At 51.7% G+C, this 20146-nt stretch overlaps 1 protein-coding gene across 3 annotated transcripts in view; it reads left to right on the top strand.

Annotated features, from left to right (window-relative positions):
* Positions 1-20146, top strand: part of TTBK1 (tau tubulin kinase 1) — a 121039-nt gene that overhangs the window by 69239 nt on the left and 31654 nt on the right. For all 3 annotated transcript variants that reach the window (XM_074949767.1, XM_074949768.1, XM_074949769.1), the window contains 4 exons: positions 272-426; positions 2005-2224; positions 6887-7062; positions 14283-14841. In XM_074949767.1, the coding sequence (XP_074805868.1) occupies positions 272-426; positions 2005-2224; positions 6887-7062; positions 14283-14841 (1110 nt within the window). The remainder of the gene's footprint in view (positions 1-271; positions 427-2004; positions 2225-6886; positions 7063-14282; positions 14842-20146) is intronic.

The raw sequence follows: 20146 nt of genomic DNA, 5'->3' as shown, positions 1-20146 counted from the left end.
GTCAACAGTTTTCTGGCAGAAAATGTTTGACAAATGCAGAATTTTTAATAAAATCATTTCCTCTGTGTGTGGGGGAGGGAAGGTGGGCGAGAGAAATAAAAAAAATAGTTTCCAAAAGGCAATTCCAAAACACATTTCAAAATGTCAGAAATCCTCATGAAATGGAAATTGTGAGTTTGGACAAGCTCCGTGCTTCAGGCATTCTTTAAGGCAGCTGGCAGCTGTTACAGATCCTCTACCTCCCTCCTTGTTGCTACGTTTATTCTTCTAGCTGATCATGTCGGTGTTTGAGAACAGCATGAAGGAACGAGGCATTACTGAGAACGAGGCCTTCGACTGGGAAAAAGCTGGAACGGACATTTTATTGTCTACAAGCACCTCCACACCACCACAGCAGAACACCAGGCAGACAGCAGCCATGTTTGGGTGAGTGTTATGGTCACACCTGTCATGCTGTCAGCAGGTGCTGGGCCAAGGGAGAGTCACTGGGAGGGACACTGGCCGTGATTGCCCTGGACAATAGGATTAGGTACAGAAGTGTTGTTCATTTCGCTGTAGAGATGAAGTGTGTGTAATACCGTGTGCCTAAGTCACTGGATTGCACCTGGATCCTGAGCATTTGTCTTCTTGTTGTCACCTTGTATGTTCTACTGGGAACGTTCCCCTGCTTACGCTTTTACATCAGGAGGGTGCTGCACATGACGTGGTGCACGGTCCCTGGTGCTCGCCGGCGGGGTCCACGCGCCAGTGCGCGTTACACGGTCCCTGGTGCTCGCCAGCGGGGTCCACGCGCCAGTGCGCGTTACACGGTCCCTGGTGCTCGCTGGCGGGGTCCACGTGCTGATACACATTACGTGGTATCTGGCTTTCTCCAGTGGGGTCCGTGACCCTGGGGCAAAGAGCTATTTAGATATTTAAAAATGGCCTGGAAAATCTCCTCTGACAGGAGATTGAAAAGATTGGGATTGCCTGTTTTAGCGAGGTGGTGAATCAGAGGGGCTGTGACAACAGTCGACAGAGCAATGAAGGGCTCAGAAAAGGGAGAGTGTGACATTCTCTTCTCCCTGCCTCACAGCGTTAGGATAGGGGACAGTCAGTGAAATTGAAAGGTGGCAAATTCATGACGGATAAAAGGAAATGTTTTTTCACAGGATGTGTGATTAACCTCGAACTCCTCCTCACAGGAAGTCGCAGAGGTTGGAAGATTGTCAGATGATGAAAGAGAATCCAATCTCTTTCATCACCTGGGTGGCAAGAGTATCTAGCGTTCTAACAGCGAGTGCTAACATGTTCTGGCAGGGATATTAAATCTTGTATTCCAGGGTTTAAACCAATCTCTACCTGTTAGAGATCAGGATAAAACCTAATGTGGGGGTAGATTAACCCACATCTGCCTCTTCAGGATTCCTTCGCCTTCTGCTGGATCATCGGTAGCAACCCACGTCCAAGATAGGAGACTGGAGTAGGGGACCCTGAGTCCGTCCTGTCTGACACTTGCGTGGAATAGACATGTGCGGGTGGGATGTTTAGAATCTTCTGAGTGGTTTAGCAGAACAATCCAAGGGGAGGCAACTGGAATTTTCTCTGAAGTCGCCTAGGTGCTTGTGAGAGTCCTGGCATAAATGGATGATGAGCACGTGCTCTTTCCCACTGGGTAGGACAACACGGGTAAAGTTTATGGAGCCCTGTCAGCTTAGGGCTAGGTGGACTCTTCCCCTACAGTCGGCTCTTCCCTAATTGTCCAGCACCTTCTCTGAAGCAGGGGTTGTCAGCCTGGAGGTCTGTGGGACGCCCTTCCTTTGTTTGTGGCTAGAGGGGAAGAGGTTTGTGAACTTGTTGGGGCATGGGCTGCTGGCCTGGGAAAGGTTGCGACCCCTGATGCAGTCAGCCTGGCAGCTCCTACATATGGCGGGGGTGCTGAGGCAGGTCCATGGTGCAGGATATATAAGGGTCCTGGTTCTCTATGTGATCAGTATTGTTGTCCTGTCTTGATGTCCCCCTTAGGGTGGTTAACATCACTCCAGTTCCTGGGGATTTGCTGCGTGAGAACACTGAAGATGTCCTGCAGGGTGAACACTTGAGCGACCAAGAGAATGCTCCTCCGATCCTGCCAGGCCGGCCAGTGGAAGGGCTGGGCCAGCCTCCTAACATTGCCTTCAACGAGACCGAGGTTTGGGAAGAGACAGACGTGAACCGCAACAAACTCAGGATCAGCATCAGCAAAGTAAGGAACCTTCCTCTTGTCTGGCAGTGAGGTGTGCGTGCCCAACTCAGGCTGTAGATTTAAAACCAGAAGGGACCATTGTGACCATCTAGTCTGACCTCCTGTGTAACACAGGCCAGAGAACCTCACCCAGTGTCTGCTGCGCTGAGGGAGTTCTTTCTCCTTGCTACAGGAGTGATGCTGTCCAGCTCAAAAACTTGTGGTTGAACTAATGTGTGTCTTTGAGCCATCCCAGCTCAATATAAGGACTCTAAGCTTTGGAAGATTTGCCCCATCCCTTGGGAAGCTGCTTTAGTATGAGACATCTTCTTCCTATGTAGGTACTTATAAACCAAGATCAAATCACCTCTTTATCTTCTCTTGGATAAGGTACAAGGCTTGAGCTCCATAAGTTTCTCACTGCTAGGCAGGTTTTCCACACCTCAAATCTTCCTTGTAGCTCCTCTCTGAATTGCATTTTGAATTTTTCAGCATCCCTTTTGATGTGTGGAAACCGGAAATAGGCACCGTTTCTGGCAATGGTCTCACCAGTGACTTATATGGAGGTAATATCGCCTCCCTACTTGCACCCAATATTTCTTCATGTTAGCCTTATGCCACAGCATTGCACTGGGAACTCATGTCCACTTGGTTTTCCCCAGGATCCCGAAGACCTTTAATCACTGCTTCCCCAGACAGAGCCCCTATCCAGTAAATGTGACCTGCATTCACTGCTTCTAGATGAATGACCTCAAATTTGGTTGTTTAAAAACACTTATTACTTGATAGCTGCCATCTCATAGATTCATAGATATTAAGGTCAGAAGGGACCATTATGATCATCTAGTCCAACCTCCTGCACCATGCAGGCCACAGAATCTCACCCACCCACTCCTGCGATAAACCTCTCACCTATGTCTGAGCTATTGAAGTCCTCAAATCATGGTTTAAAGACTTCAAGGAGCAGAGAATCCTCCAGCAAGTGATTCGTGCCCCATGCACAGAGGAAGGTGAAAAACCTCCAGGGCCTCTTCCCATCTGCCCTGGAGGAAAATTCCTTCCCAACCCCAAATATGGCGATCAGCTAAACCTTGAGCATATGGGCAAGATTCACCAGCCAGATACCCAGGAAAGAATTCTCTGTAGTAACTCAGATCCCACCCCATCTCATCAAGTGGTCCAGATCACTCTGTGTCAGTGACCTGTTCCCATCATGATTTACCAACCCACCAATCTTTCGTCATCTGTTCATCACCAAGGTTTTTATATTTTCTTCCAGATCATTAATAAAAATGCCAAATATTTTTGGATCAAGGACCAAGAACTGCAGGACCCCACTAGAAACACTCTCATTGGATGATGATTCCACATTAAGAGTTAGGTTTGAGACCTGTCAGCCAGTTTGAAACCCATTTCACATGTGCCATACTGATTTTTAGTGCTAATTTTTTAATCGGAGCGTCATGTGGTACTAAGTCCAAGTGTATAACATCAAAATGGTTATCTTTATCAACTGGACTTGTGATCTTGTCAAAGAATGATATCAAGTTCATTTGACAAGTCCTATTTTCCATGAAGGCCTGTTGATTGACATGGACTATATTCCCATCCTTTAGGTCTTTGTGGATTGAGACTTATATCAACCTTTTCATGGCTCTGACTGGAATCAGTGGCAGGCTAACCACCCTGTCGATACCCGGGTCATTCCGTGCATGCCTTTTATATATTGGCATGGCATTAGCATTCTTCCAGGCCTCTGGAGCTACTTAGTATTCCAGGATTTATTAAAAATTAACATCACTAGTCTGGAGAGCATCACAGCCAACTCATTTTAAACTCTTGGATGCAAGTATTGTATGCTGGCATGTTCCCTTTAGAGACTGGTGTGTAGCAGAGACAGGATCATACACTAGAATGGGGAAGCTTTGTTTCCATCCTGTCTCACATTCTTACTTCCATGTTGTGAAAACCATATTCCGCAAAAATCGGTAACTCCTGGTTCTAAAAGTCACCTCAGCTTTTTCTGTTCTTGAGAGCCACCAAATATACTGCAGCTTCTCCTTCAGGCCTGAGATACCCCTTAGAGACCCTGGCACAGAAAATCCACTTGGTGGTTTTCCTTGCAGGTGCTCATTTTGGCTCATGCAGGAGTTATGTCATATTGTTAGTGTTGGAGCAAGTGCTGCCAGTCTCATTTCCCTCTCTGGTCTGCTCCAGTTGGCAGCCATAGACATTCCTTCCCAATGGTTTCTTTTACTCGTCATTCTCTGTATTCCCCCTGGATGGTACATACAAGGTACTGGGCCTGGGAAACTCGGCTTCCCTATCATGCCAGTCTGGTTTCCTTCAGAGATAGATGTGAGTTACACCAGGAGCCTTCATGTCAGAGAGGGCATTCAGACCTCCTTTCTGCACAGTATTGGTCCATCTCGACAGTGCTGAATGCCAGGGCACTGGTGAGCTATGCCATAAGGTCACCCACAGATAAGAGAGGTCTCTTCAGGAGCCACAGTCTGACCAGGGTGACCCTCCCTCTGTCTGAGAGGGCTGTTGCTTCTTGCCAGTTTCCAGGAGAAGCAGCTGAGGGCCTCCTGCAGGTGCTGAGCATCTGGCGCTCCCAGGGACTTCAACAAAAATTGTGGTTGCTTGGCACCAAGCCGGGTTGGGGGCTTAGCATCCCGCCCCGGGAAACTCCGGCCTCTCCTTTTTTTTTCTGTCTGAGAACTTAAGAGCGGCCACACTGGGTCAGGCCAAAGTCCGGTAGCCCATTGAGCCCAGTCTCCTGTCTTCCGACAGTGGCCAAGGCCAGGTGCCCCAGAGGGAATGAACAGAACAGGGAATCACCAAGTGATCCATCCCATTCCAGAGGCTGTAGCTATATGCTGCATGTTTTCAGATAAAAGGACACCGCAGCAGAGCTGCAGCGAATCCCGCTTGGCAGATGAGTCCTGGTCAGCCCCCGGGCCGGAGGAGCTGCTGCCGCTCCGTATAAGGAAGCTCCCTGCTCTGTGTACCTGCTTCCAGCCTCAGTCCCAGCCTCCTGTGCTGCTTCAGCACCAGACTGACCGCTGAAAGCTCTCCTTTCTCCATCGCTGGCCTGCATCACTGCTGACCCCACCACCGTGCTCTTGGGCACCCTGTCCTGCAGACCTGGGGCTGCTCGGACTTCCCACTCTTGTCCCCCCCCCCAAGTTAAGGCAGCAGCCAGACCGTGCCACTGTTCTCCACATCTCTCAGATCCAACCCTTTCTCTCTCTCCCAGCGAAACCCGCTGCAGCTCCCCGCTTCACTACTGCAGCCACCTGCCTCTGGCCTCCCTGCTCCCTTCCAGTCTGTGCAAAACCCTGGGCTGAGATCTGCTTCCCGGCTGGCCGTTATTCTGACCAAAGCCTCCCATTGGCCTCGCTTTCTCTGCTGCATCAGGCTCGTTGGCCTACAGCCCTTCACTACTCTGCCCCTCTCTAATTATCTGCTCTTGTGTCCACTTCCCTGCACCAGCCAAGGATGCCAGTGCTCTGCTTCTCTCTCAAACACCTTCACGCATTCTACCTTGCCGCCCCTTGTGCAGAGAGCTGCCTCGTGGGCTAGTCCACGAAATCACTGCCCTCTCCTCCAGACCTACTTCTCCTGTGATCGCTGCAGGAAATTGCCAGCTGATCCTGGGCAAATGCTCAGCAGGGATGGCGGGTTCGTTATTTGGCTATTCGTTTCACGCACCGTCTAAATGATTTCTATCCCATGGCATATGCCCATGGTCAGTCCTGGCTCTGCACACAGAGTTTGTACCACTATGTCTCTTAGGGGGCTGATTTGTCACTGATGGGGTATACCAGTCCCACCTCAACTGTGGATGCAGTTACGCCGCTAAAAAGGTGCCTTATCCCGATCTGGCTTATTCCCATTCCTCTACAGAAATAGCGACACCATGTATAAAACATCATTACTCAGGGTAGCTGCATCCACTCTAGGCGGGGCATTATCTGCTGTACAGTTACAGTAGTACGACCTTCATACTACTCTTGTCCTCCCTCCCCAGTTCCCTCCTGCTTGTTACACTCACGTCTTGTGTCGATGGTAAATTCTGTGGGGCAGGGACCATCTCCTGCTGCCAACACAACAGGGCCCAGGTCAGGCATGGGCCCCTGAGCACGGCCAGAAGACCAGGGACTACATAACACCCAGCCCCTGCCAGAAAAGCAGCCCTGGCACAGGAGCAGGCTCTGGGCAGCCACGCCGGGGTCCAGAGCAGGCTGTGTGACAGAGATGATTCTCCCTTGCCCACCTCCACTCCCTTAGCTGCTGCAAGAATTTTTTTTTAAAAGCAAGTTCACCCCAAATACACAAATAGATTAGGTTGAGGAGGTAAATGAAGCTCAGCCAGAAAAGACCCTCTTATTCTGAAGTAAGAGGGTCCACACACGGTGTTATTCCAGTACAGCTGTTCTGCTTTAGATTCACACCCTTCCTTCATGTGGAATAGCTTCCATGTGTGGACAAGCCCCTACGTTCCTCTGAGCACAGCTAGCACAGGCCATGAGAGGACAGCTGGGACTGTATTGTTCTGGAAGGAAGAGACAGGAGAGATTCAAACCCAGAGCGAGCGTCCCAGCTGGTGGGCCATGCTGGGTTCTCCCCCGTGTCTGCCATCAGCTCCTGACGTTCTCTGTGTTTTCCCCCATACAGACCCAGTGCATGGTGGAAGAGGAACAAAGAAGTGGTGTCTGCCCTAGCTCCCCTATACGGGCGCCTCCAGACTCCCCTACCACTCAAGTGCGCTCTCTGAGATACCGTCGTGTGAACAGCCCTGAGTCGGAGCGCCTTTCCACTGCCGATGGCAAAGCAGATCTCCACGAGAGAAGGTTTGCTCACACACCACAGCATCCCTTTCTGCTTTGCCCTGGGAAATGAAGGGCAAGCGAGCCCAGTGGCGTCCTGCCCTGCAAGGGGTGTGGCTGGATTTGTTACACATTGTAAAGTACTTTTCTTCAGCCTCAGTTTGTCTCTCGCTTTTGGTACGGTTATTGGCATGACAGGCTCTGCCGGGACTGCCGACGTAGGCTCCTCCTCTTCTTCGCCCCTCTATAAAACCGCCAAGTCTCTCTAGTGAAGCCTGGAGATGTTTGTGCGGAGGATGCCTGGCTGGTTTGCTAGCTGGTATCTTGCTGTCATTGAGAAACACGCCCTGGGTGATGTCAGCTCTTTTACTCTCAGCATGCTGCTGCTCTCCCAGCTGGAAACTCAGTGGGTCCGAAGGGCTGGCAATCTAGGGCCATGCCATTCTTGAGAGTCACAGTAGGAGGATGGCTTCGGGGGGAGAGGTTAGAAGCTCTGGGATGGCAGGACAGGTGTGCAGAGGGGTTGCTGGGGGTTTGGGAACAGGAAGTGGGGATCGGGGTCAGTCGCTGGTGTGGGCAGGGAGTCACAGCTGGAAGGGAAGGAGGTTTGTTTGAAGGAGGCAAAGGTGAGTCCAGCAACTGGAGCGTGTTCACAGCACGTGGATGGCAGCAGGAGGGAGGTGGGAGTGGACCACTATCCACACAAATATGCCCCACCACTCTGAGATTTAAATGGGACGCACCTAGACTGGGGTTTACCTTGCTGTCCCTGAACATGCTCGTTTCACCAGTTCACCTCCTGACTGTGGGAGCACAGAGAAGCGTGCTTGTGTGTACGCACAGCGCACTGGCAATCTGGAGAGCAAGCCCTGACTTCAAGTGGCAAAGGCCACAGGAAAACCTTGTCTGAGATCCGTCGGGGCTCATAGGAAATGAACCGTACAGGCCACAATGAGGAAGGGGAGCAGCTTAGGGTAGAGAGGAGTAGGAAACGAGCATTCCACAAAGCTCAGCACTGGGGCCGTTCTGGTGTGGCTTGGATAGAAATTTGAACCCACTGATGATGCAGGGAGGTGTGTCAGACACAGGGCAGAACCAGCAGGCTCCAACACTGGCAAATTCACAACTCTCTGGTCTGCAATAGTGGAGGCTGCAGCCTGGACAGGGCCCTGGGGCGGGGATCTGACTGCTGTGCTAACCAGACCCACAAAGCTCCAGGAGCCCCTGAGACTCAGTGTCCTGGCATCCCCTGTGCAAACCTGGGATTGCATTGCAGCCCAGTTGCCTTCTCTCAGCAGCTCTGCTTCATGGAGGGAGCTAGGCTGCAGGCCTTGGTGGTGGCATGCCCTTCCTCCTCCCTCTGCTCTTCCTCTTCCCCACTGGTGCTCTGGGCCCAGATTGTGACTTCATGGTCAGTGGTGTGGCCAAGCCCCAAACGCTGGGCCCAATCAGGTTCACCCCCAAATGGCAGGGACTTGCCATGCTCATCAGAGGTCCGCATGGATTGGGGAGACAGCTCATGTAGCTGCACTGAAAGACTGAAGCCGGCTCCTCACCGTGTCCTGTGCAGCCAATCATTCCAATACCTCCTCCTTGGTCAGAAAGGGCACTGCGGTGTTCATATTCCTAGCTGGGGCTATGAAACCACCTCCATGAAGCTGTCATGACCGGTGCCTACTCTTCTGAAGGTGCCCTGGCCAGGCCCAGTGCCGTGAACTAGGCTTGCAAGGGGGATTCTGAGGAGGATGAGCTCATCTGGCTATCCACATTTTCCTTCCTCTAGGCCTCCCTGCTGCCCCCGTCACATCCTGCCAGCCTAGAGCGAGTGGTTCTAATGACTCTGCTTTTTAATCCCTTGCGGAGCAGCTGCACTCTGCTGGTGCGGGGTCAGGGAGGTTAGTGAGCCTCAGCCTGCGCAGTATGTCTGGGATGGAGCGTCCCCCTTGGGACCACCTCCTGCTAGAGCCTGCTCTTCGAAGGAAGCTTGGCTCAGCCTATGCTGCTCCTGGAGCAGCCATTGTCTCTCATCCCCTCTGGCTTGTGTGTCAAGGACTAAAGCCCTGAACCTGTCCCACAAAGGGGAATTTGGGCTGTCTGGCACTCTCCGTTGAGAGTGTCCTCATTCACAGGTACTAAAGATTTAGGCCCACGTAAACCACCTCAGCAAGAGAAAGTGGCGTGAAGGAGAACAGCTCCGTCAGTCCTAGTGCTGGTTCCGACGTGCACACCTAAAGACAGACATCCACCGCTGTTCCCTTCGGCATCCAGATCAGATGATGATATCGTCACTGCCCCAGAGGGATCCATCTTCTACAGTGACCAGGGAAGCACCAGGTCCAAGAGTCCCACCAACTGAGCCACTCCGCACACCAGGGCAGTGTGAGACCTACATCTCTCCAGAGGACATTTTTGCTCTCCCTTATCCCCACTCCCCCATCCTTTCGGGTACGTCTTTATTCAGAGACATCATTACTCCAGAGGAGGAAGCTATACAGAGCATCCAGAGCCTCTCTCCTCTCCCACCCATGAGCCTGGGCACACAACCATCAGTTCCGCTGGTGGTTCAGGATCCAGCTCTTTCATCCAATGAGTTGGAGGTTCCAGAAGAGGCCCTACCCTACCACACAGGAACAGGCCTAGATAGAAGCCCTACGAGGTCAGGGTTCTGTTCTCTGACCAGATATGACTTTCCAAGAGACAGGTGGTACCCTGTGCCTTGGGGTCCTCCTCAGCTGGCTGATCCCTCACACTAGCATTATTGGGGCTCTTGGGATCCCTATTCTAGGCCTGGAATCAATACATGAGCCTCACTTGCAATCTCCTGGCCAACACTAACTGGCTCCATCAGTATATACAGAAGACAAAGTTGAACCAGATCCAAAGGTTCTGGCAGCAGTTTTGTCCTCTTCCCCAGATGAGTTGGTTACCCCATCTTCACATGTCTACCTGATGACTACAAGAGCTCCTACAAAGGGTGACATTTGAGCTCCAGATACAGCATGAATAGGTTCAGGACCCTCAATGTAGATTGCTGGACATCCCGCAACCCTCGGGTCCCAGTCAAGTGGCACTCCTGATCAATGAGACCATCATGGATCCAGCTACAACAGTGTGGCACCATTCCTGCTTCTTGTGCTCCCACCCTGACGAGGGCTGGTAAGCACTACTTGGCTTCATCTAAGGGGGCTGAGTTTCTGTTCTTTCATCCGCTGCCCGTCTCTCTGATGCTACAGGCAGCCACCGAAAGATCCAGGCTGCAAGGCCTCAAAACTACACGCTTGGACAAGGTGCCAGACAACTTGGCCTCCTAGGGAGAAAGGTCTCCTGTCTCTTTCCAGTTTAGAATTTCAAAGTATCAGGCCCTTCTACCTACATATGACTTCACTAATTATGCAGAGTTGTTGGGTTTTAAGAACAAGATCCCTCAGGAAGATAGCGCTCAGTTGATGAAGGCAAATGATTGTCCAAAACCACTCTGCAGGCTGCAGTAGATACTGCGGATGCTGCATCCAGAGGTTTCAGAGTAGCAGCTGTGTTAGTCTGTATTCGCAAAAAGAAAAGGAGTACTAGTGGCACCTTAGAGACTAACCAGAGGGATATGTATGGCCATTGTCATGAGGAGAGATTCCTTGTTGCAATCCTCAGGTTTCCCTAGAGAGATGCAGAGTACCATTCAAAATCTGCCTTTGATACAGCTAACACATTCAACGAAGACGGATGAATCTCTCCATTCTCCTAAGGACAATGCTTCGTTCTCTGGGTATCTGTACCCCTGCCCCTATGAGGAAGCATCACAACTGGGGTATAGCGTAAGACCACCTCCTCAATCATTTTACCACCAACGCTCCCAGGTACTCAGCTCCCGTGACATCCACTGCCACACCTCACTCTAACCCACAGCCAAAGAATTACTTATGACAGGACCCTCAGGGCCTGCATCCCTTTACTGATGTCACATCATCCTTCCACTTAGTTTTTTGAAGGCTGCCTTACCCAATTTGCCCTCAGCTGGAGGGCTTTAATAGTAGACAAATAAGTGCTGGAAATGATTCACTGTTCACTAACTGACCAAGTTTCTGTCCACTTTTACCCACAAAATCCCTTCCTGGGCCCTTTTCAGGGATCAGCCTCCTGCGGAAATGTTGCATCGAGAAGTGGACTCCCTTCTCCACCAGGGAGCCATAGAAAGAATTCCACCTCAACATCAAGGGAAAGCATTCTACCCCCTGTACTTCTAGTTCCCAAAAAGATTGGGGGATGGAGACAGATTCTCGACCTACACAGACTAAATATATTCATCCAAAAATTAAAATTCTGCCTAGTCACATTGGCATCAATATTTTGCTCTCTGGAAGAGGGCACATGGTTTGTGACTCTCAGTGTGGAAGGTGCTCAAATGCACATTCACCCAGGCCACAGAAGATTCCTCAGGTTCTTCATTGGTCATGACCATTACCAATTCAGAGTCCTTCCATTCGGGCTAGCTATGGCACCCAGGTTCTTTACAAGGGTCTTTTCAGTGGTGGCAGTGGGTTGACTGTCTTCCCATACCTCGATGACTGGCTTCTGACAGGCAGATCATACAAGGAAGTCCAAATGGCAACCCGATTACTCCTCAATCTACTACCTCCCCGGGAATTGTGTCAGTGGACAAAAAGTCCACTTTAACCCCCCGCACTAGGTCCATAAATTTCATAGGAGTGACCTTGGACTTGACTGCAGCAAGAGCCTATGTATCTAACAAAAGATTCCATGCCAAGGAGACCCTATAAACCAGGTCACCCTCAGACCGTGAACTACAGTCAAAGCTTGCCTCTCCTTCCTTGGCCACAAGGTCTCGTGCACACACATGACGCCATTTGCTAGGCTCCATCCCGTTGCTGGCAAACCTGGCTTCAGTCCGTCTACTCACCAGAAAGTCAGCATCGTTGCCTAAGTAATAATTCTGTCAAGAGTTCTAGCCTCTCTTGTCTGGCGGACAAAGCCCGTAGAAAGTTTGAGTGCGGACTCCTTTCCTCACACCTACATCCTGAAGGGACTACTTAGATCCTTCCCACCATTGGTGAAGCCAACCCCTCAATGGGACCTCAACCTCATTCATTCATCTCTCACCAGACCTCCCATTGAACCTTTAGCCACATGCTCTTATGTCCCACCTCTCAGTGAAAGTTGCCTTCCTAATTGCCATCACATCAGCCAGAAGAATCAGTGAACTAGGAGCACTCATGGCAGACGTACCCTATATACCTTTCATAAAGGAAAGACATCTCTTCACTCCCACCTGGAATTCATCCCTAATGTAATTTCAGAGTTGCACATGAGAGAAAGAACCCACTTACCAATCTTTTTTCCCCAAAACTGCATGAGTCTGATAAGGAAAGGCCAATTCATTCTTTAGATGTCTGAAGAGTGCTGGCCTTTTATCTACAAAGAACAAAAGCACTTGGAAAGATGCCTACACTTTGTGTGTCAATAGCAGAGAAATCAAGGGGTCAAGCTCTATTTGCACAGAGACTTTCTAAATGGATCTCTGGCTGCATTATCCTTTGCTACCAACTAGGTCGCATCCCTCTCCTGGAGGGAGTGAGGTCCCATTCCTTCAGAGCACAAGCAACCTCTGCTAAATGTCTGAGAGAGGTACCTCTGCTGGAGATATGTTGGGCAGCTACCTGGAGCTCCTTGCTCATCACGCTTTGGTCCAGTCTTCTACTACAGACACAGCTGTGGGGATGGCAGTATTACAGTCAGCTGTCACATCTGTGCCCTCGCACCCACCTTATGTTTGACCATTGCTTGCAAATCTCCCATGTGTGAACTCGACATAGGGACCAACGGACACTGCTACTAAAAATCTCCAGACTCAGGCTCGTGGTGCGCATGCGGACTCACATGTGAAAGATGGATAGGGAGCACGCATCTTGAAGAACCTCCAGTTACAGATAAGTAACCTCCATTTACTTACCCAGCACAGTACCTGGAGTTCTTTGAGATGTGTGCCCCTGTGGGTGCTCCACTACCCACCCTCCTTTCCCTCTGCTTTAGAGTTTCCTCTGAGGGACTTTGCGGTGGAGAAAGAACTGAGGGCAATTCACCCATGCAGCCCTATATAGCCTCGGTGTAGGGCATGAGGATGTGTGGGGTGAATATGAGGGCCAAATGAGCACTGCTCCTGAAAATCTCTGCTCAAAGGTGCATGGGGCACGTGTGCACTGAAGTCAAACCCTCATAGACTTTAAGATCAGAAGGGACCATTGTGATCATCTAGTCTGACCTCCTGCACATTGCAGGCCACAGAACCTTGCCCATCCACTGCTGTAATAGACCATAACCTCTGGCTGAGTTACTGAAGTCCTCAAATCATGGTTTAAAGACTTCAAGGTTCAGAGAATTCTCCATTTACACTAGTTTAAACCTGCAAGTGACCCGTGCCCCATAGTGCAGAGAATGGCAGAAATCCTGGCGGGTTTTTTTTGCCTATCTGACCCTGGGGAAAATTCCTTCCTGACCCCAAATATGGCAATCAGTTAGACCCTGAGCATGTGGGCAAGACCTGCCAGGCAGATATCTGGAAAAGAATTCTCTGTAATAACTCAGAGCCCTGCCTATCCAGTGTCCCGTCTTCAGTTGGTGGAGATTTTTGCTACTGGCAGTTGCAGATGGGCACATGCCATTGTAGACAGTCCCATCAGGTCATCCCCTCCATAAACTTATAAAGCTCAGTCTTGAAGCCAGTTGGGTTTTTTTTTTTTTTTGCCCCACTGCTCCTCTGGGAAGGCTGTAAAAAACCCTGATATGAAATGAGCATCCAGTATTCCCTCTGTCTTCAAGGCACTTTTGTAGCCTGAGTTAGAGGACTGGTCATCAGGTTACAGGAAGCCTGGTGCCAGCGACACTACAGTGCTACTGTAAACAGGCCGACCAGAAGGAGAGCGGCCTGAAGGAGTGTTTCCCAGTGGTGTGTAACTCCCATAGTCTCCTTGTAGTCATTTAAAAGGAAAAGACATGAAGTTGGCCCTAATCCTGAAGCAATTCGGAGGGGATTTCTTTTTATCATTGAAGGTTCTAGTTACATATTTTCGGTTAAGCTGGGTGATATATTACTTGGGTGTATGGCAGAGGATTGGGAAGGGATCACATGGGTTTTCTGAGAGACCATGTGGGTTTTGTGTTGGCTCCTAATGTCCTTGTGATCCTAAATCTTGGCTCAGATCTTGGTTTCTAAGGGTTCTTTGTCTTGTTTTCAGATCTCGTGTAGATTTACCTTGTTCCCCTTCCCGGCTGGTGTGTTCCTCCCAACCAGCACAGATGCTGTCCATCGACACTGGCCAAGTAGACCGTCAGGCGAGCGGCAGGATGGATGTGTCTGCTTCTGTGGAGCACGAGGCCCTCAGCAATGCTTTCCGCTCCGTGCCGCTGGCAGAGGAGGAGGACTTTGATAGCAAGGAGTGGGTTATCATTGATAAAGAGACGGAGCTGAAGGACTTTCATCCAGGTGCTGAGCCGAGCACTTCTGGAACTACAGACGAAGAGCCCGAGGAGCTTAGGCCGATTGACGAGGGCGAGGAGAGGAGGCGATTGGGAGCGGAAGCTGCAGTCCGGCCAAAGATCCACGATGGGAGAACATGGGGGATGCAGCCTGTGACTGAGGAGGACAGTTCACACAGGCATGAAGGACACTGTCAAACGGTATCTGACAGCAAACCTGAACAGCAGCCAGGAAGCGCGGCCCAGTCACCGTTACACTCAGCACCAGCTCTCCGACAGCGCAGACGGGAATCCGAACCAATCGGTCCTCAGAGACAGGTAAGACATGCAAATGAACCGCAGCTCACCCACTGCGCTGGTCTCCTTCTCTGCTCCGTACCCTCTTGGTCTAGCTTAGGAAAGGCGCCATCTGGGCAAGCCCCTGCTACACTCGGGAATTTTGCTGATCCCAGCACTGGTGCCTTTGTAAACTCGTCCTGTCCAGGCTGACACGTCAGAGGTGCTCCCCGTACTGGTCAGATCACACCAGTGCTTGGCATGTCTTGTGACCATCTCCACCTGCTCTGGGTCCGTTTGAGCAGTGTCAGGGCAAGGGTGGGCGGAGGGCAAGGCGCTCGTCATGGCACCTGGGTGCGTCAGTGAGAGCAGGCAGGGTCATCTCTCAGTCCTCCGCCCTGGATCTAGGCAGGCCAGAGGACAGCAGCGGTGGTGCTCAGAGGGTCTCGGATCTGACCCAGTGCCATCTTGGGGCAGGCCCTGGCTGGTGCAGGTCACAAAGCAGCTCTTCGAAAATGAAACTTGGTTAAGAACACGGAAGTGTGTACGGGTCAGTCAGGAACTCTCCTCCCCCCGGTAATCATCATCTGTCTGAACAAACACACGCATGCACATACACCCCGCAAAGCGGACGCTCAGACCCGTTGTTGTTAGGGGTGGGTTGTTTGCAGGAGTGCTCGGTAGGTGCTCTGTCTCCCGAAGGCATTCAGGAAACGACTATCCTCATGCCAGGGAGAGTACAATGTTAGGGATGGATGTGCGCTTCTGCCAGGGGCTGGCATTTGCATGGCCGTGAGGCTCCCCAAGCAACAAACTGACCCAGGGATGGTCCCAAAGACATGCACAGGACATAGTAAGGCCACGCCTTGCCCCATGGGACCCTCCCTGGGGCCAGTGAGCAGTCCCAGGTGGCCCATCTCCTCCCAACACCTCTGCAGAAATGTGTGCCGCTGTGTGGGGCTGTAGCCACTGTGGGCAGGCTGGAACCACTGGAAACAATCACTGGACAAACCGTGTCAGGGTGACAGGGCCAGGCGCCCCTCTGGGTTCTGTTCCCGTAGAACCTGCGTCAGCTGTAAGGCCCCACAAGGGCTTAGAGACATGCAGCCAATACACAGAACCCTGGCAACATCCTGTCTGCTGTGCATCCGCTCCCGGGAGCTGGGCCTACAGTTATGGGCAAGGGGTCGCTGGGGACAGATACAGCAGTAGCAGGAGACCCGGAGACAATGGGCTTGTGGGTGACTTGCTTCTAATGTGCCAAGCGGCCCCAGTCTCCAGCAGGCTGTCAGATGCAGGCTTCTCCCATGTTCCTTGTGCACCAAATTGCCCCTTCCTAGCTGCTCCTTGAGTGCCCGGGCTTGGATCCAGGTGCGTGGCTGCTCAGCGCTGCCGGCCAGTGCCAGGTTTGGTTGAATGGTTGGTTTTCCCTCTAACTTACAGCCATGCTTAGATCATACAACTGCCTCTCAGTGCACAGCACAGCTCTGAGGGGAGGAGTGTGCACTGGGCAGTCACGCAGCCATCTACGGACTCCTGCGTGAGACGTGAATGGGTGGGGAGGAGGAAGGCAGCTGGGAGGAAAGCTCTCCGAGCCAGCCTGGTGGTGGAGGAAAGGAGCTGTGGAGAGCCAGAGTAGAGCTAAGGGCCCTGACCCCCACATGCTTTTATCCAGCCCTCACTCATAAACATCTGGTGGGACTTGGCTTGTGCCAGCTTGGCAGCTGACTGTTCTAACAGTCCCGGCAGCGCTTGGTGAGTGGAGGGGCTCCGTCAGCCCAGTATGGCCTGCGTACCATGAGCTAACTCAGAGGAGAACTCCAGGAATCCTGTGAATCTGTTAAAGCTCTGACCAGACATTGTGCATGCGAGTGAATTGTGCTGAGCCATGCAGGGTGTCTGAGGAGGTGCAGCTCACTGCAGTACCAGCTGGCAATAGCCACAGGTGGTGTTGTGTAGATACAGGACCCACTCCTGGTCCCACTGAACTCCCTTGGACCTCTGTGAGCCTGGCCTCCAGTTCTATTTGGTACTTACACGTGAGATTAGCTGCAATCCTGTCTCCTTACAGCAGTACCTTCCTGGAGTTATCCATTCATCTGTCGCGCTACCGTCCTGTCCCAGCATCTCCCAGGTGCTGGAAAGGATGGCAGTCTCTCACTCCTCCTTACCAAGAGGATTAGACTGCCCTTATGAATGACTGAATTTATTAGAATGCGGTTGCTGCTAGTGTGTGTGCGTGTGTGAGTGTGTGTGCGTGCACACAAGTGCTACTTTGTGTGTTTGTGTGCCTGGCTTTCTGTTACTGAAGCAGGAAGGAGCCTTTATCCAAACCCAGATAACAGACTCCAAAAGTAAAAAGCAGCAGGTTAAATTCATGGACAGTGACTGACTACAGCCTTCCAGTTGCTGCCCAGGATAGAAACACAAATGCATGTGCGCTCCAGGATTTTGGCTATCGGTCCCCTCTGAAAACCTTTGCACACTTTGGCATTTCTTGTAGCATGTTCCTCATTCTTGCCAGCGTGCCAGGAGCTGTACATGAAGCAGATAAAAACAATCCCTGTCTGAGGAACTGACACAGAGAGGAGAAGACACTCTGCATAGCCCATGGTGCTGTTAGCTGTTCTTCTTCATCTTCATCTTCATCTTTCCCAGATACACGTCACTGAGTTGGAGAGGGATTTTTCATGACCTGTGTCTCTGGGTTTCATGGCAGAATTGATTCTTTAGGACAGGTTTGAATGAGCAAGAGGCCTGGTGCAGTAGAACTGGGAGTTTGGTCCGTGCACAAGGAGCGTGATGAAAGGAGGCACAAAGCCATGGGTAGGAGAAGGAAGAAGGGGGATAAAATCATTGACACTCCAAAGAGTACAAGGTAGGACGTGACAGTAGATGCAGGCAAAGCTGTGCATCGCCTAGGGGGAGAGGATGAGCCGCTGAGCTTGATGCTCAAGGCAAGGGGGAGTCATAGGAGGGATTCAAAGAGGAGAGTGATGAGGGAATTGGGATGGGGGAGGAAGCTGCAGTAATCACAGTGAGATATGTCCAGGGCAGGGACATGCCTGAGCTGCTGGGATGGAAGGGAAGGGTCCTGGAGGGAGAAACAGCAAAGCTAATAATAGCTAGGGTGTGAGGAAGGAGCTGAAAATGCTCTGAAGCTCCTGGCCCTGCGAGATGGCGAGGAGAGTGGTGACATGGCCGAGGAGAGGGGCAGAAGTGGGGAGTAGGTTGTGGAGGATAAGGAGCCCTGTTTTGGCCGTGTTGAGTGTAGCCTGGCCGTGAGCTACTCAGGTGTTGTCAGAGAGACGGGCACAGGGCTGGGCAGAGGCAAACACGTGGGTGATTGAATCCTCAGCACCGATATGGTACCATGGCTGAATCCATGCAAGCAGATGAAGCCACTCCAGAGTAAGATGTGCAGCTAGAAGATCAGGGGACCAAGGACAAACCCGACAGGGAGCAGAGACAGGACCTACTAAGGGATGCTGGAAGTGCAGTCGAAGAGGTGAGAGGAGAACCAAGAGCCAGCAGAGCCATGAAAGCACTATGCAGTGTTGTGTGCACTGTTAACAGCAGCCAACCTTCACCCTAGAGGTGGCCGCAGTCAAGCATTTGACAGGTGGGAAGTGCCAGGTTTATGGTGGTTTGTGCAACCTTAATTCTGCCCCTTTGTGTGCCTGTGCTGTGCACTGAGTGAGGCATGGTCCTGGGGGAAAATAGTAGGTGCTTATGTAATTGAAGGCCGTCTCCTAGTGCGTGCACACAAGGGGCCAGAACTGAGATTGCACAGGCAGCTCTATATCTGGCATGTCACGAGTTTCAAGTGCTCGGCTCTGCAGCCTGGCTATCATTCTTTTGACACCCCCCTTTTTCTGGAATGTCCTGGGTTATCTGTAAATGGTAAAAATAAACCCCATTGTATGCAACTGAAACAGAGCAGGGTTTGAGCCCCAGTCCTTGAGGCCCCAGCACAGGCCGCTGTCAGTGGAGCTACAGGGCTAGCGGCATGAGACGGCTGCTTTCCCAGGAGGAGGATGGGCCTCTGGTGCCCCGTGGTGTGTCTGGGGCATAGCCAAGAGGATCCCAGTGCAGCAGTGAGAGACTCTTGCCCCACATGGTGGCACCAGAGTGAGGTATGGACTGTTGGAGCCATGTGCTGGCTCCAGAGGGATGGCTGGAGGGAGCCCCGCTCAGCTCTCTCTTCCCTCTGCCCCTGGGATCGGAGGACTTCCTGCCCCTTGTGGTGCTCTCAGAATGGGGCATGGGCTGCTGGGCCATGGACCAAGTCCAGTGTGGTCAGGTGCAGGGGAACATGGTACAGGTCTCTCTGTCCCACCCCTGCCGCTGCAGTAGTTGTGACAGCTCCCAGGCATTCCCAGTGTGTGCTAGGCATCCTAAATACCGGAGCCCCGGCTGGCTCGCCATATGTCCCTGCATATCTATATAGACAGACTGCACACACCCATGAATCACGACACTGCTGAAATGCAGTCACAGCCAGGGCAGTGAAACAGGAAAGCTGTTTAACATGCCTGGAAACAGCAGGCATCGGTTTAGGACAGGAAGTGAAGGGATACCAGGGGCAGCTAGAACCGCAGGGGGAAGTGAGGATGGGAGAATATAATTACCCTATTTGGAGATTTGTCAGGGCCGTGGGGTGCCACCCAACTCTTGTGAAATGTGTCGCAAGACCCTGTAACGACCACACTGAGAAAAGAGAGGAACGAAGGAAATGGTGGGTAATGCCATGCGAGCAGGAAGAGACTTGGGTAGGGGCTTCTCTTGTGAGAAGGACTCTGCACATTCTCCGGCTTTCCTCTGACCTGCATTTGGGTGGATTTTCCTTGGTGAGTTATTTTCAGATGTTCGTCAACACATTCAACATACCTAGTTAGCCAGCCCCTCCGCCTGCTGTCTCTGTCCAGACCCCAAGAGATTTACCTTCTTTCTATTCACTTGCACTGAGCTGAGCTAGCCAGATAGTCTTCACTGTAAACCGTGGCCATGGGGCAGAGGCAAGACAGGCCCCACCAGGGCTGGAGGGGCCACTGCGGCGCCTCCTCCCCCTCCTGTCCCTCTTGCCCCCATTCAAAATAAGTGTCCACTGCCTCTGACATGGGCCACTCTTTGCTTGTCTGCCTCAGTAGGTCTGATAAAGACTTTTCCTGCAGAGCCTCTGCTGCAACTGTCCTGTTCTTTGCTAGTCCTGCAGCCGTTTGTTTGCCTGTGGCTGTCGGGCTGGGGACATCATGCCTGGTGCATCATGGAGAACGGTAAGCCAGGGCTAAACAATGTAGAAAAAGCAACTTTTTAACAACATGCCTGGTGAACAGTGCTGAGGAGC

Source organism: Natator depressus, chromosome 3, assembly GCF_965152275.1.
Source record: "Natator depressus isolate rNatDep1 chromosome 3, rNatDep2.hap1, whole genome shotgun sequence".
Lineage (NCBI taxonomy): Eukaryota > Metazoa > Chordata > Testudines > Cheloniidae > Natator > Natator depressus.
This window is presented reverse-complemented; position numbering and strand designations above follow the sequence as displayed.